We start from the raw sequence: 15,663 nt of genomic DNA on the forward strand, positions 1-15,663 counted from the left end.
AAATTTTGACTAAAGATTTAATTGACAAAATGATAACGCATGTCTACGAAAATTATATCGATGGATTCGTATTTAAACATAGGTTTCAATGATATATTTTTTTGTGACATGTATGAACATTTTGTTAGTTAAATTTATAGTCAAAATTTGACACTGAATACAATAAAAATCAATAAACCAGGACGGAGGTACTACTACCTCGGCCCTGCGTTATTGTTTCTCTTCCTAGTTTGTTAAAATTTAACCACAGATTTAACTGACAAAAAGTTAATGCATGTCATGAAAAATTATATCGTTGGATTTATATGAACCTAGTTTTTGATGGTACTATTTTTTGACACGCGTTAATATTTTATTAATTAAATTTATGGTCAAAAGTTGGCGCAAAATACTAAGAGGACCAACAAACCAGGACAAAGGTAGTACTTTTTCAATTTCACTCCCTACACTCTCCATCAATTTTCTTTTCTTTTTTGTCTTTTCTTTCCAAAAATGCTACATACACGGAGCTTTGCGGGCCTTCGACGGACCTCTTCCAACTTAATACTAAACCTCCCCCTTGATTTTCATTGGTGGGCGAACTTCACCCCTAGGTCGCAATCACAACTGCCTACACTAGCAAGTCTAAACATCTGTAAAATCATTTCATGTGTGTAGCAAAGCCGTTCCTTTCCTATGTTGCTATGCGTTGTCCCTCTCTTCCTCTTCACTCTCCTCCATGCTCCAACGTGGACTGGTGGTTGGAGTATTGAGGCCCTTTTTATCTTGTCCCGCCTGTCTGCTCGCGGTGATTAAGGTGGGCGAGAGACAAATTTGTAGGGTTTTCCCCCTCTACACAATGCTCTAAGTATATTCATTTGTGCTTACTGGCTTCTTATCTTTGCATGCTCTGTAGAGAAACTTTTCGCCGCCGGATATTCGTTCTAGTATACATGTACGATTTTGCTAAAGCACATATAAACATGCCATAAGTAAAGTTCTATGTAAGATGCATATTTTGTGGTGCATGAGTTTTGTCGAGACTTCGTCTCTTCCAAAACAGAAGAGATATACCATCGCATTTCTCACACGGTGTAACACAAAACATGAGATCACTATCAAACAGACCTCATATTACCAAAAACATGTTACGTGCTACTGACTTGACATGTTCACACCTGTATGTTCACCTCCTTGCATATAAAAAGCCATCCCGGCCAACAATTGTAACAAGAATGTAACTATACAAGAAATAACCACGACAATGACAATAATTATAACAAAAAATGTAACTGTGTAAGAACTTGCAATACTGCATTAGGACTTGCAGCGGGCTGAAGGGCTTTGACCCAATAGCAAAGGGCGTGTGCTACTGAAAGGAGGGGAAAGCGTATGCTTCTAGGGTCTTAGACTGTACTCGCACATTTCTTTTTTCATTGATTGCATTTTTTGTTGGTAGCTTACCAAGCGGACCGCTTGGTTGTACTCGCACATTCTGTAGGCAGTTTCATCTCACGGCGTGAAACTTGTCTGCATCACTGAAATACATCTTTTGTAATAAAGGAAAGGTTCCACTCAAAAAAAGGAAAAAGTGTGGTCCTCTACTCAATACCAACAAGGAAATTAAATCGATGTCTCTGTAATGCCAATGACCACAAGCGGAAGCTCTCCTTCAAATACAACCATGTATTGCTCCTATGCACTACGTTTGGATTCTATGGCCAAGTAATTCAGAATTAGGGTTAGTTTGGTTTGTGTCCTGGGTACCCTGGCTGAGAAAAAGTAGTGCCTCGCCACTGCCTGAGATATTCATGATTTTTGCCTGGTCAGGCTAGCCTGGGATGTGGGCGTTTGGTTGGTGCCTGACTGGTAATGTGCTTAGGATCAGCTACATGCGTTGTGAGTCAAATAAAATAATATAGATGGGAGGGGTTAGCATCCAGGCAGCACTTGCCTGGCGTCCAGGCGTGAGGAATCGGAGGCCTGACTGTGGCTAAACACTTGCCTGGATTAATCACCTTTCTCAGGCCAGGCTAGTGTCGGATGACTCAGGACTCGAACCAAACATTGCCCAGGCAAAATCCAGGGAGGCCCCAAGCCAGGGTATCAGGATGCGAACCAAGCTGGCCCTTACTGCACCACGCATGGCATGACCAGTCCCGGTTACCTTCAACAACCAGCGATCCTGGAAAATCACAAACACATCTCCCTCAAGTGCAATCATACTCAGCACAGCTCAAACTGACATGTAACCAAACCAAACCTTTGAACAACCAACACATGACCCTAGGGTAGTCCTAGTCACACATAACAAAAGACAACCTCAGAGTGCCATGAGTCTACACGGCAAAATGAGAGTAATGTTCATTGATGACCCCTATTGGAAATTGCACAAGATAGCCCGTGAATAGCCCGCATAGTTTGACAAGGTACGGTTCATTATCTTCAACGAACATCGGTAGCCAGTCCGAATATCCAACAAAAAGATGGTTTGTGAAGAGTGAAAAGCAACGCTTCACCATCCGGCCAGTGGAAAGATTGGCCACTAAAGTGTCTACATCTCCATCATCGAATTTGACGATTTCTTCCTCAAGAACAATGCATCGGTGCAGTCGGACACATAGGATCTCGATGTCGCCCTGCTTGCGGCCCTCGATTGGAGGTGCAATGGCATTCCTCCAAACAGAACATACACCACTCATAGCGACATAGTCATCAAGGTCATTACTATCCAACATACATTCTCTGATTCTCCAATAACATAAATGATATGAGCCGACGCACACTGCCAAGTTGGCTGGTCAATTGTATAGGAAAAATAAGTAGTAAATGATATGTGAAATATTTTGAGTTCATTATGTGTATTTATGTAGTTAAATCTAGGAATATCCTATGTGGGAGGTGGGGGGCGTACCGGAGGGGGTGGAGGCAAACATGCAAGGACCAACTCCAATTTAATACTCCCTCCGACGTGTCATGATACATCTGTATCTAGACAAATCTAAGACAAGTAATATGGATCGGAGGAAGTAGTAGAGATGTCATTGAATAGATTACACTTTTTTAGGGGCTCTAAGCTATACTCATAACGTAACCATATTACGATAACATAACTCAACATTCTTGACACTTATTGCAGTTGCAGGGCTCAAGAACCTTAAACGTGATCTTTGAAGGTACTTTCCCCTCAATGTATGTCCTGATAGCCGCAATAGCCTTTCGGGCTTCCATAATTGTATCCCTACCCAAAGGGAAACAGTTGCCCAACCTCCTCCTACGATATCCAAGAGTAGTGTCCAGGGTAAGGTGCTTTAGTGACGTTGCATAATCAAGAATACATCTCGTTAGCTCAATCATTGTCTTCCAAGGGCAAAAGCCAGTGATGATAACACTCTTAAGCTTGCGATGTCGGTGTTTCGGAACACAACTTGCCAATGAGAAATCTTCGCACATATTGACTCCAGGAATCAAACCACCTTCCATGGTAGGAGCCTCTACCTGCATATGTTTGTTACCACTCAATTTCTTAAGCAAAACTGGACACATAACATTCTTAGTATATTATTAAGTACAGGATAGTAAATCGGCTGATCATAAGAGTTCAGAAGGACAATATGAAAAGTAACACCACGAACAAGTGGTTTGCAGTAAGAAGTTTACCAAGGTAGTAACAGCCTAATAGGTAAGGTATCACAGTTGTTGTGTAGCAATTAGTTGCACCCATGGCATAACAGTGACATAACATAATACTTGGAAGGAAAAGGATAAAGGATGATTCACCAAGTAAAGATCACGATGAGCCAAACTAATCTGCCTAGCTATAAGTTAGACAAGATATAATGTATTAATAGTTATTTCGCAAAAAAAGGGAAATGAAGAATGACTTACACACAAGACGAAAGTCCTCAAGGTGGGAGAAGCATCAAGAAAAGAAACCAAAGAACAGAAGTCGTAACCTGGAGAACGAGTTGGCATGAAAAGTTTTATCTCCAAATACTTGAGGTGCAGAAATTTACCCAGCACCATAGGTGTATTGACTGTCTGAAAAAGAATACCCAAAGATATGACTTCAGGGTCTATAGCTTAGATCAACAAATTAATGAATTAGAGTACATGAAAGCTAAAACTAACCTCATAAAGTGAGTGTAAAAAAAGAGTTTGGACATTTGGTGCAATGGATGAAAGCTTGGCGCTAGCATAATGGAGCAGGTTAGGCATAATGGCACATGTCATTTGCATTTTCTTCACTTGCAATGAACTTCCAAGCGAGATATGTATCAGGGGACCATCATAATTGAAGGTGGAGAGGTTTGGAGCACTGCATTCAATCATCTGTAACATTTTGCAACATTGCACTTCCAGGATGTTAAGCTTCGACAAAAAATGTGGTATCTTTAAGCAATGTATATCGTAGCAGGACTTGAGATCCAAATGCTCTAACAAGAAGGAATTGGACAGAAGTAGATATAACTCCTCCCCAGTAATACCAACATCATGCAGACAAAGAGTCTTCAAACCACTCAAGCGACCAACTTTGCCTACAGAATGAAAAGCACAGCTAGTGATGTGAAAATACTGGATTGAGTGTGCTGCCTCAGGAGATAGAAGTGAACCAGGAAAGCTATATTTCAGCTTGCTATTTATGGGGAGCCCTAGCATAAATTCTGTGATCCCAGGTGTAATTGCAACTTGCAGCCAGCGATCAAGATAACTTGGATGCACAGTGAACTCATCACGAGTTTGCAATTTAAATGTCTTCCCCCCAACGCCAGGGTGATTCCGCATGATGTGGTCAACTATGTTGATAAAATCCCTTGTTTGTTTGCCTAGTGCTCTCATATCAAATATGAGCTTGGGATAGCATCTCCAAGAGTGAAGAAAATCATGAGACAAGCAGGCAGCACGAGCGGCATCTTGAATAGGCATAAGGGAATGTATCTTCCAAATGATATCCTGCACAAGCATGATACAAAAATGAAGTATTGAAATAGTGTTGGCAGTGATGACTTGTTGCTCTACATTGCTAGTGGACATGAATTGTACACCTTGTGGGGCGTTTACATTGATTCAGAACTGTCAGGCACTACAAATGGACTACTTTATCAAGTACATAAATTGAGCACTGAGCTACTTTATGCCAAAACGAAAAGTATAACAAGAGAGAATGCATCAAGTACAGGCAGCCAAAAGACATGTTTTGGACTTGGGCTCGGCCTCCAACATGCAACTTTGACTGAATTTTTGTACAAGTATGTTAGTAAACTTATACTCCCTCCATTCCATATTAAGTGTCGCTGATTTAGTACAAAGTTGTACTAAATCAGTGACACTTAATATGGAACAGAGGGAGTATATAAAAAGAATTATGGCATTATTAAAATGTTTGTCATGACGAATCTAATGTCAATTTTCACATCATATCTGGTGGACCTCGTGCTTTCTAGGAGTCTTTCTGAAAGGAGGTAGTAATTTTTGGGGGAGTTCATCATACCTCTGGAAGGCTAACCTCTGGCCCCATTACTTCAGCACTTGGAGAACCATCAGCCTGTCGGCAAGGTGAAACCTTGCTTTCAGCATGAGAGGCAGCCAAACCAACATCTGTAGTCCACAATCCGACAAGGTCACAATATAGCACACGAGAATGACCAAGGATCAATGCAATTACAACACAACTACAAACTCTACACATAATTATAAGCAGCTTGTGGCCTTACCAGTTATAAACTGAAGAGGATGATGAGATGCAGGGCTGCAGGATGATGGAAGATCAGCAACAGGCTTGAGTGGACCTGAGGATGAGGCCCTACTAGAAAAAGGGCTATAAATGGGATTGACACTAATGGCGCACCAGACAAGCAGTGCGCCATTAGTATATACTAATGACGCACCACCTTCTGATACGCCATTAGAGTTGAAACTACTAATGGCGCACCAGACAAACGGTCTTTTACGCCGCGACAACTCACCTCAAGTGCAGGATATAGCAGACACCCACTTCTTCAGTCAAGTGCAGTAAAAGACCGTTTGCAGAACCTGTTTAGTCAGAGTTGAACATTACATAAGATGAGAACTCTACATAACTAATATTGGTATGACAGATAGAAAACTGAGAATGGATAAAAAAACTAAGCATGACAGCAAGACGCTGATGCATCTTCTGTGTCGCCAACTTTCAAAACAGAACCGGAATTCTGTTGATAAATGGAAGCATGAAACTTCAATAACAGAATCTGTGCCAATTGTGGACCCATGTTGTACTGAAAAAGCTTTAAAACAGTTGTGATTAAACATTGTCAAATCTGGTTAATTCCCTTGCATAGTTGGTTGATGATTTAAGTTACGACGATCAACTGGTCAGCAGCAGTTGACTGACAGATGCACCAAATACAACAATTCCAATTGCAATCTCCAAACAAAAACTATCCCCAAAAAAAGGTGGCAACATATGAGAACAATAATGGAGCTAAACTACACAGCACATGGCAAGTCCAACATATCAGACTGCCTTCAATTGTTGTTCAAGTGAAAGTGGCCATTGCTTCCTTCTTACTAAGGAGGATACGTAACGTTTGTTTGCTTCTTCTGGTATTCCCCCATGGCCCAGTACTAAAGGAAGATGACAGAATAACTACACAATCTGTATAGTTCGTTATATGCTAGTGGCACTAAAAGCTTAACAAAAAAATCTGTATAGTTCGTTGTCAGGTATGGTTAAGCCTTAGGTAGTTGGTTGATGTTTATGTTCCGATGATCAACTGGTCAGCAGCGCGCGCTTGACTGACAGATGCACCAATACGACAATCTGAACTGCGAGGAACGGACAAAAACTAACCCAAAAAGGCAGCCACAGATCGGAATAATACTTTCGTACTACTTCCAAACCAACTACCTCGAAACGACGTAAGCGCGTGCGCGCGAGGGGGGGAGGGGAGAGGAGGAGGGGGAGCTCACGAGGGCCGTAGGGATAGGGTAGTGGGGCGCGGGGAGGATGTCGGGGACGACGACGACGCAGGGGAGGAGGCGACGAGGTCCGGGTGGTGGTGGTGCTCCGGCGACGGTGGTGTGGACGGGGCGGCGTCCGGGCCGCCGGCGACGAGGGCGGCGGGGCGATGGCGTCCAACGAGGTGGGGCGACGGGGAGAGCGGCGCCGACGTCGGGGCCTCAGGCGGCGGTGGTTGGAGACGGGCGACAGGGACGACGGGGCGCCGTCGATGGGCGCAGGGGCAAGGCGCCCCGATCCAGATCGCGTTTGGGAGGAGACGAGGGCGACGGGGCGGCGTCGCGGCGTCGGGGCGGCGTCGAGGCGGCGGGGCAGCGGCGTCGGGAGAGGAGAGGGGAAGGTGATCGAGGGCGAGGGCGAGGAAGAGAGAGGGTTTGGGCCGGGGAGGAAATATGGATGGGGGCGGCACAATACTAATGGCGCACCACCCCTCGGTGCGCCATAAGTACATCCATACTAATGGCGCACCTCACCCTGGTGCGCCATTAGTATTTTTTTTTTGATTTCTGCTCGAGCCAACAGGTTATCTTCCACCTGACCTGATCCACACCAAGTTCCCTCTACTAGCTCGACTGGTCAGCAGCCAGTTCTCACACCAGGAGGTCCTGGGTTCGATTCCCAGGCTCCACAATTTTTTTATGCATTTAAAATGCTGTTTGATACTTATTTGTGTTTAAATATGTTCAAACTTGTTTAAATCATAATAGTAATATTTTTTTATAAGACAGTAATAATTTTTTTAAAAATATCATTAAACAGTAATGCCGGTGGAGCAGGGGAGGGTGCGGGGGGTCGGCGGCGGCGGCCGGTGGACCGGGGGGGTGCTCGGCGGTGAGGGGGCCGGATCTAGCGAGGTGGGATAGCGATCGAGATGGAGGGGGATCGAGATCGAGTGTCCATGAAATTTAAAAATATTCATGATAGTTCAAAAAGTGCCCATGAAATACAATCGAGAAATGAAGGCTACGATTTAAATACAATCGATCTTAGCTAGCTATCTGTTCACAATCTTCTTGCCCTTCTTTTTTGCAAATGGAGTTCTTCTGTGGAACGGACGTCCTTTAGGTAGGGTGGTCCTGCTTCTTCTTGTGGTGTATGCTGCTACTTCATCATCGTCGTCATGTTCGATCCTCGGGTCGCCGTACTTGTCGAAGTCTTGCTCATTGGCTACTCCATCCATTACGATGATCTTCCTTTTGCCTCTCCTCACGACAACACGACTGGGCTTTGACGGGTCGGTAATGAAGAAGCATTGGTCCACTTGGGAAGCCAGTACCCATGGCTCATTTTTCGCGGTGACGTTTGCGCCCGCGGTCTTGGATTTGGCTTTGGGTATAACCATGGTGGTGAAATACCGGTCTTCTTTTAGGACGCTCTTGGCCCATCTGACACGGAACATCGGGACCTTCTCTCCAGCGTAGCTCAGCTCCCAGATCTCCTCGATCCTTCCGTAGTATCTGTCCTTGTCGTTATCGGTGTAGGATTCCATCGTTACCCCGGAGTTCTGATAACCATCGCTCTTCATGTCCTTGGCCTCGGTGTAGAATGTGTAGCCGTTGATATCGTACGCCTCATAGGTCATCAGGTTGTGCTCGGCGCCCTGTGACAAGGCGAATATGAGTTGTTCTTCCGCGGAAGAATCCTCATGTAAAGGGTACGACAGAAGCTTCTGCTTGAACCAACGCGTGAAACATGAGTTGTGCTCTTTGAGTATATCTCCGTCCGTCCTCTGTTGGCCTCGGTCATTGTACGTCTTCTTAATAAAGGTTTTGTGCTCTACCACCCAAGGATCGACCACGTCTATGTGTTGTAGCGCGACTAGGTTTGCTCTTTTAAAGTCGGCGAGTCAACCCTCGAAGTCGACATGCATTTCGCGGCGACCCTCACGGTGACCCCATCCAGCGAGCCTGCCGAGGTGCCTATTGACGAGCAGACCAACGGGGTTCTCGATGCCTAGATAATTCGTGCAGTAGGAGATGCACTCTTCGGTCAGAAAGCCCCTGGCTATGCTTCCCTCTGGACGTGACATGTTGCGAACGTATCCTTTGATGACACCATTCATCCTTTCGAACGGCATCATGCTGTGCAGGAACGTCGGCCCGAGTTGGATGATATCCTCCACTATATGGACCAGCAGATGCACCATAACGTCGAAGAATGCGGGCGGGAAGTACATCTCAAGCTCGCATGGTATCACCACGATCTCTTCCTGTAGCCTTCTGAGTTGCCTCACGCCAATCGACTTCCGAGAGATGACGTCGAAAAAGTTGCATAGGCCAAATAGCGTTTCACGGACGTGCGCGTCCATGATCCCACGGATTGCAACTGAAAGTATCTGCGTCATCAGCACGTGACAGTCGTGAGACTTCATCCCGCTGAACTTCTGCTTCGCTGGGTCTAGGTATCTGCTTATCTTCCCCGCGTAACCGTAAGGAAGTTTTACTCCTAGGAGGCAGGTGAAAAACTGCTCGATCTCCTCCTGACTTAGAGTGAAGCACGCGGGAGGGTAGTCATTTCCGGTCTTCTTGGCCTTTTTGCCTTTGCGACGACTTTCTGTGTCCTGCTTCGCCTCATCATCATCATCATCATCATCATCATATATAGCGTGAAGCTCCTGCCTGATGCCCATTAATTTCAAGTCTGCCCTTACTTTCGGCCCATCTTTGGTCCTCTCTGGCATGTTGAGCAGGGTACCAAGCAGACTATCGCACACGTTCTTCGTGATATGCATGACATCAAGGCTGTGAGGCACACGGTGGATCTTTCAGTACGACAAGTCCCAGAAAACAGACCTCGTTTTCCATACCTTCAGCAGCGGCTCTGGCGCCTTTCGCTTCTTTCCCGGCTCTGGCGCCTTTTGCTTCTTTTCCGGCAGTGGGCAGTCTTTCCAATTTTTCAACAGCTTATCTATTTCCTCGCCGCTCCTCGTGCACGGGCGTTTTCGGGGTTCGATTTCACCATCGAGCAGATCCTTGCGTTTCCTCCACGGGTCATCGTCGCGAAGCCACCTTCGATGTCCCATGAACACGGTTTTCGAAGACCCGGGATCTCTATCTAGCTGGCGATACGTTGTGCCATCCATGCACCTTACGCATCCAGAAAATCCGTGGACTACCTGCCCCGCGAGATATCCGTAACCGAGATAGTCGTGCACCGTCGTGAGCAGTGCGGCTCTCATAGGGAAATATTCTTTCTCTGCGGCGTCCCACGTATTGGCTGGCGTTTTCCACAGTGTGTCTAGCTCCTCCTTCAGCAGCCCCAGATACAGATTGATGTCGTTCCCTGGTTGTTTCGGCCCTTCAATTAGCATACTCATGTGAATGTACTTCCTCTTCATGCACAACCAAGGGGGAAGGTTGTACATCCACACAAACACAGGCCAGGTGCTATGTGTGCTTCTCTGGCTGCCAAACGGATTGACTCCATCGGTGCTCGCGCCCAGCACGATGTTCCTTGGATCCTTCCCAAATTCTGGGTATTCGAAGTTCAACGCTTGCCACTGGCTCGCATCCTTAGGGTGACTCAGCATCTTGTCTTTTTTATCTATCTCCGGATCATTTGCGTCATCTTCTCGCTTCTTCTCCTCCCTATCCGCGTGCCAACGCAGGAGCTTTGCTACCTTAGGGTCCGCGAAATACCGCTGCAGACGAGGAGTGATCGAAAAGTACCACACCACTTTTCGAGGAGCTTTCTTCCTCTTCTTGTATCGAGTGACGCCGCACACCGTACATATGGTAGACTCCGCGTGCTCGTCCCGATAAATGATGCAATTGTTCATGCACACATGGTATTTCACGTGCGGTAAATCCAGAGGACACACGATTTTCTTCGCCTCCTCCAAACTGGTCGGGCACTTGTTCCCCTTGGGAAGACGTTCGTGCCAGAATGACATGTTCTCGTCGAAGCATGCGTCGGTCATTTTGTGTTTTACCTTCATCTCCAGAGCCATGAGCGTTACTTTCAGGCGGGTATCCTCGGGCCTGCATCCTTCATACAATGGAGTAACCGCGTCTAACTCAAGTTGATCCATCTTGGCTTTCTCTCGGGCGGCAGCTCCTGCGTTATCCGTCTGCTTGAGAAGCAGCTCTTGAATATGAGGGTCCTGCACCCAGCCCATCGATGGTCCAGCGTCGTCTGCTCCGCCGGCATCATCATCTTCATGATCATGCCCGTCGTCTGCTCCGGCATCTTCCTCATCATCATGTCCTGCATCTTCTACATGATGACTGTGTACAGCATCACCGTCATGATCATCTCCTGGGGATTCTTCGTCTTCTCGCCCGCTCGAGCCGCGGTGGTTGTCTTGCTGCCCTTCCTCATTTCTTGCCCGGCCCCCATGGACGACTTCGTAGTCATCTTCATCACCTTGCCACCGATAGCCATCCATGAAACCACGCAAGAGCACGTGGTCCCGCACCTGCCCGGAATCCGGTCCGCAATAAGGCTCTTCAGCTTGCATCTTCGACACGGACATCTTATCTCCGTCTCGTTCTTTTGAAGCATCTCGGCCTTCGCGGACCTCAAAAACCTATTCACAATGCCTTCGGTCATCGTGCGGACCATGGTCGCCTGCGGGGTAGAGCAAAACGATATTTTAGAACCAAGAAAAAATTTGGCATGACTTTCCTTGAAAATAGGACCAAAAAGAATGCTTAATGCCAAAATTCTCGCCGAAACGGAAATGAATCAACATTCCGGCAAAATATTGGCAACTATCGCATTTCAAATACCGGTACACCTCCAAACACAAACACATATGCAACACCACAACCATATGCAACACCACGAACATACATAGATCTAGCTAGGCCATAAAAAGTGCATGTGCACATTGTTGTAGGGAGAACAACATAAATATAGCTTCCCCCCTTACTTACCTATCAAAACAAGGTAATTTAACCACTTAAATTGAATGAATCTATGATGGAAATGAGGTGAAAAAGAGGAGGCACCCGAGACAAGGAGGAGAGAATGAAGTGGGGAGAAAGTGAATGGGTAGGAGAGGCTGTCCAAAATATCGTGTTGCTGCCCACTTACTAATGGCGCACCAACTCTAAATGCGCCATTAGTAATCCAGGTTGCTAATGGCGCACCAGGTGCGCCATTAGTAGTTTTGCAAAAAAAAAACATACTAATGGCGCACTGTTCCACAGTGCGCCATTACTAGTTTAAACTAGTAATGGCGCACGGTGGAACAGTGCGCCATTAGTAGTTTTGCAAAAAAAGGAATAAAAAATATAATAAAAAAACAACATTAGTGGCGTACTTTCCGTGCGCCATTACTAGTTACAACTAGTAATGGCGCACTGTGTCTGGATGCGCCATTAGTATGTTTGGACAGGCGCACTAGTTCAAAAAAAAAATTTGATACTAATGGCGCACCCTGGGCCAGGTGCGCCATTAGTAGTTTCAACTCTAATAGCGTATCAGAAGATGGTGCGCCATTAGTATATACTAATGGCGCACCGCTTGTCTGGTGCGCCATTAGTGTCAATCTCATCTATAGCCCTTTTTCTAGTAGTGAGGAGGAAGCCATTGATGGGTTGGAGGCTACTGTAGCAAACTCTAGGAGCTGATGAGAAGGTAGCATTCTTTCATGTTGTCAAATCACTTAATTACCAACTCGACTAATGTAATAGCATTAAAAAAAAGCATTCATACGCATTTGTTTAATGGCAGAAGAAGAAATAGCATGCAGTAACGCAACATATTGTATACAGGTGACAACTCCATCTCAGCACGCGGTAGCACACAAATTTCATTTCAAAAACAAACCCAAATCAAAGAAAATCATTCATGGCATCAGTTTATTCCAGATCTAAAGTCTCGTGGGGTCAAGAGACTTGAACAATCCATAAATTCATGAGTTGCCGCAAAGCTATTTTTCAACCTGGATAAGAAACTATAGAGGTAGCATCAAAGTGAAGCCAACATAATATTATAGTAACTTACATGACGCACACTTGAACCGAGAAATATCGATGTCTCCAGGGTGACCTGGACAGGAGTATGATATGGGGCAGGCAGAGAGGTCTCATGCCTCCTCCACCGCCTCTCACACAAGGAGCCATGGCCCAAGAAAAATCGTCACCCTTCTTTCAAACACAACAACAATAGAGGGAGCTAAAGAGGTCACCGTGGGACAGAGAACACGATGGAGTGAGAAACAGGGAGCCTAATTTGTGAACTTTGAATGAATGAGTCCCAACATCTTTTGGATTTTATCAGAAGCACTTAAACTCACTGGTTCAGGCTTAAAAACGGAAAAGGTGTGATGGCTCCCCGTTCACTCCATCCTGTTCTGTCTCCAGCAATCTGCCACCGTAGGAGACAATGGGTAAAAAAAGAACACTCCATGTGACAACTTTCAGCTTAGTGGTTTGTGTTCTTGGTATGCCTAGGATTCTGCTCTGTATGATACTCCCTCCGTCCCAAAATAAGTGTCTCAACTTTGTCCTAACTTTAGTACAAGTTGTACTAAAGTTGAGACTTATTTTGGGACGGAGGGAGTACTTGTATGGAGTTGTGGGGAGCTTTGAGTTTATCTATATCTTATGTGGGACAGTTGGAGTGCTTGTTGGTCCTTCTTAAGTTGGGTGTTGTGTGCTTTCTTTTTTTGCTACCGTTTGCTTCAGGAGCAAGAATGTCCTGGTGTCCCAGAAGACCCAAAAAAAAGTTTGCTTTCTAGTATTCCCTCCATTTGGAAATAACTGGCGTGGCTTTAGTTCAAATTTGAACTAAAACCACGTCAGTTTTCAAAACGGAGGTAGTATAAAGCAGGGCATATGCCTGTTTGTCTTAAAAACCTTTCAACTCAGTAAAGAAAAGATTTCAACAGCAAACTCATGCAACTATGTGAATCCATAGCTTTGAAATGACATGATTTCAACTTCCAGCTGACAGAATAGGAACTTTCAACCATGAAATTTGAGATTTCGTGTTGGAGGAGAAAGAAGCTGAGCTTTGAACTCCATGAACAGTAGGTTTCAGCTCAATTAACACAAACTTTTAACAATCGAAACGGACCCTAAGTTAGAAAAAAAAACTATAAATTAGTACACTAGCCACATACAGGCCGTGTATTATTCTGTAATTAGTACAATAGCCACATCACTATTGCTGATACATGGGATGGTGTTAACCTTAGGATTACTTTTAGAAGGTGTGTGGACAACAGATTGCTCCTCCAGTGGTTTGACTTTGTTCATATTGCTGAGTCTATTCGGCTTAATACTGATGCCGATGCTGTGATTTGGAAGCTTGAATCCAATGGTATTTACTCTGTCGGTCTTTATATGCTGTTGTGAGGGGGGCCGTCCCTGTTCATATTCCTGCTGTTTGGCAACTTAATGTTCCTCCTAAAATCCATATTTTTCTTTGGCTTTTACCTCATAATAAGTTGCTCACTAGAGATAACCTAGCTAAAAGGCAAAATCTTGACAATTTATCCTGCCTATTCTGTAATGAAGATGCCTGTACGCGCGCATTCTTTGCCTGTGCTGTTGCCACTAAGGTGCGGAGAAATCTTAGTACCCTCACTAGGTTAACACTAATGTGAACTTTGAGGTACATTGCTAAGTGGTGGATCAGTCACAAAACACACCAGACAATTAACCTAGTTCATGCAGCAACTCTATAGTCTGTGGAAATATAGGACTCTGTTTTAACAGAAGTTGATGGACTGGTGTGCAGGTGATCCTGAGGCATAGCATTAGTGTTCTCTCAGTGGGCAATCTTGTGCTCTGGAGTCTGGACATGCAAAAGGAGCGCGTGCTGGAGATCACAGCTTCACTCTGGGCGCTTGCCATGAGCCCAACTCCACAGCTGTGGCCGGATCCAGGCTGATGGGGCGTCGGTGGAGGCCTTCGTCTCTGTCAGGATTGCCGGCTTCTGAAGATGCCGCTGGATGGGGAGCCTCCATTGTTGGGCAGGCAAAACATGCGGAGGAATCCCCCCGCGGGTTGATTGAAGACCGCATCTAGCTCAGGATTGCGCCTGGGGCTTGAAAACAGAGCTTGACTTGCAGCTGCGTGCTCATGCGCTATGTGGAATGTTTGATTTCATTTTAATGAAAAATGGAGCCGGGGCTGGGTGCCCTTTTTCCCTCTAAAATAAACAGCTTGTGCATTATTGTCAACCAAAACTTCTACTGTAATACATAACTCAGAAATTTGAAATTGCAGCCCAAAAAGGGAACAGATCAGGAACGCCCTAAAAATGGGGAATTCTTTTGCCAGCTACGTACCTTGGTGCTCACGGCCCGCGGGGGTGGCGGCGCGGTGGCCGGGGGAGATGCCGACACAAAGGTGTGGCGTAGGCGGCGGGGACGGTCGACGGAGTCGAGGCGGCGGGAAGGATCACCTACGATGGTGGAGGTGATTGAGGACGGGCGGGTGCGGTTGGGCGTGAAGCCGCCGGTCGCCGCTGACTGGAGGGGCGGTGGAGGTAGCCTAACCGGGGGGGTGCGCAGTGAGGACAGCAAACTGACTGTAGCCTGCACTGGACGCTCACTGAAGGCAGGGCGACGGGCGACGGCCGTGACGAGATGGAGAGGTGCGGCGCGCGGAGACAACCGACGATGCGATTTGGGTCTTCCCGTCTCGCTCGGCAAAAGGAGAAGAAGGGGCAGGGAAAATAAATAAACGGTTCCTGCTCTGACATTAATATATCCGGATTGTTCGGAT

General features: G+C 45.9%; 1 protein-coding gene across 4 annotated transcripts; it reads right to left on the reverse strand.

Annotated features, from left to right (window-relative positions):
* Positions 1 to 2,914: 2,914 nt before the first annotated feature.
* Positions 2,915 to 15,618, reverse strand: LOC125529291 (putative F-box protein At3g58860). 4 transcript variants are annotated; one of them, XM_087543246.1, is made up of 8 exons: positions 15,225 to 15,618; positions 10,911 to 11,548; positions 5,946 to 6,012; positions 5,694 to 5,782; positions 5,471 to 5,577; positions 4,111 to 4,932; positions 3,868 to 4,020; positions 2,915 to 3,477 (listed from the first exon to the last, which is right to left on the reverse strand). In XM_087543246.1, exons 2-8 carry the CDS (start codon positions 10,963 to 10,965, stop codon positions 3,094 to 3,096), a joined length of 1,677 nt encoding a protein of 558 aa, XP_087399372.1. In that variant the 5' UTR covers positions 10,966 to 11,548; positions 15,225 to 15,618; the 3' UTR covers positions 2,915 to 3,093. The 4 variants fall into 4 exon arrangements, with proteins under 4 accessions (XP_087399372.1, XP_087399373.1, XP_087399374.1 ...); XM_087543247.1 differs by having other exon boundaries at positions 5,694 to 5,728; positions 15,225 to 15,616; XM_087543248.1 differs by lacking the exon at positions 10,911 to 11,548 and having other exon boundaries at positions 5,694 to 5,728; positions 15,225 to 15,616.
* Positions 15,619 to 15,663: the final 45 nt, after the last annotated feature.

The sequence above is a fragment of the Triticum urartu genome, chromosome 2A (assembly GCF_056163025.1).
Source record: "Triticum urartu cultivar PI428250 chromosome 2A, HENAU_Tu73, whole genome shotgun sequence".
In the NCBI taxonomy this organism is placed as follows: Eukaryota; Viridiplantae; Streptophyta; class Magnoliopsida; order Poales; family Poaceae; genus Triticum; species Triticum urartu.

Bases quoted from the DNA above. Each gene is read 5' to 3' on its own strand.
- LOC125529291 (XM_087543246.1), bottom strand. From the start codon at position 10,965: ATGCAGGCCCGAGGATACCCGCCTGAAAGTAACGCTCATGGCTCTGGA. The intron at 6,013-10,910 runs GTAAAACACAAA...CTGACTAAACAG, and splicing joins TCATGGCTCTGGAGATGAAG to GTTCTGCAAACGGTCTTTTA. The intron at 4,021-4,110 runs GTTAGTTTTAGC...ATTCTTTTTCAG, and splicing joins TTTTACACTCACTTTATGAG to ACAGTCAATACACCTATGGT.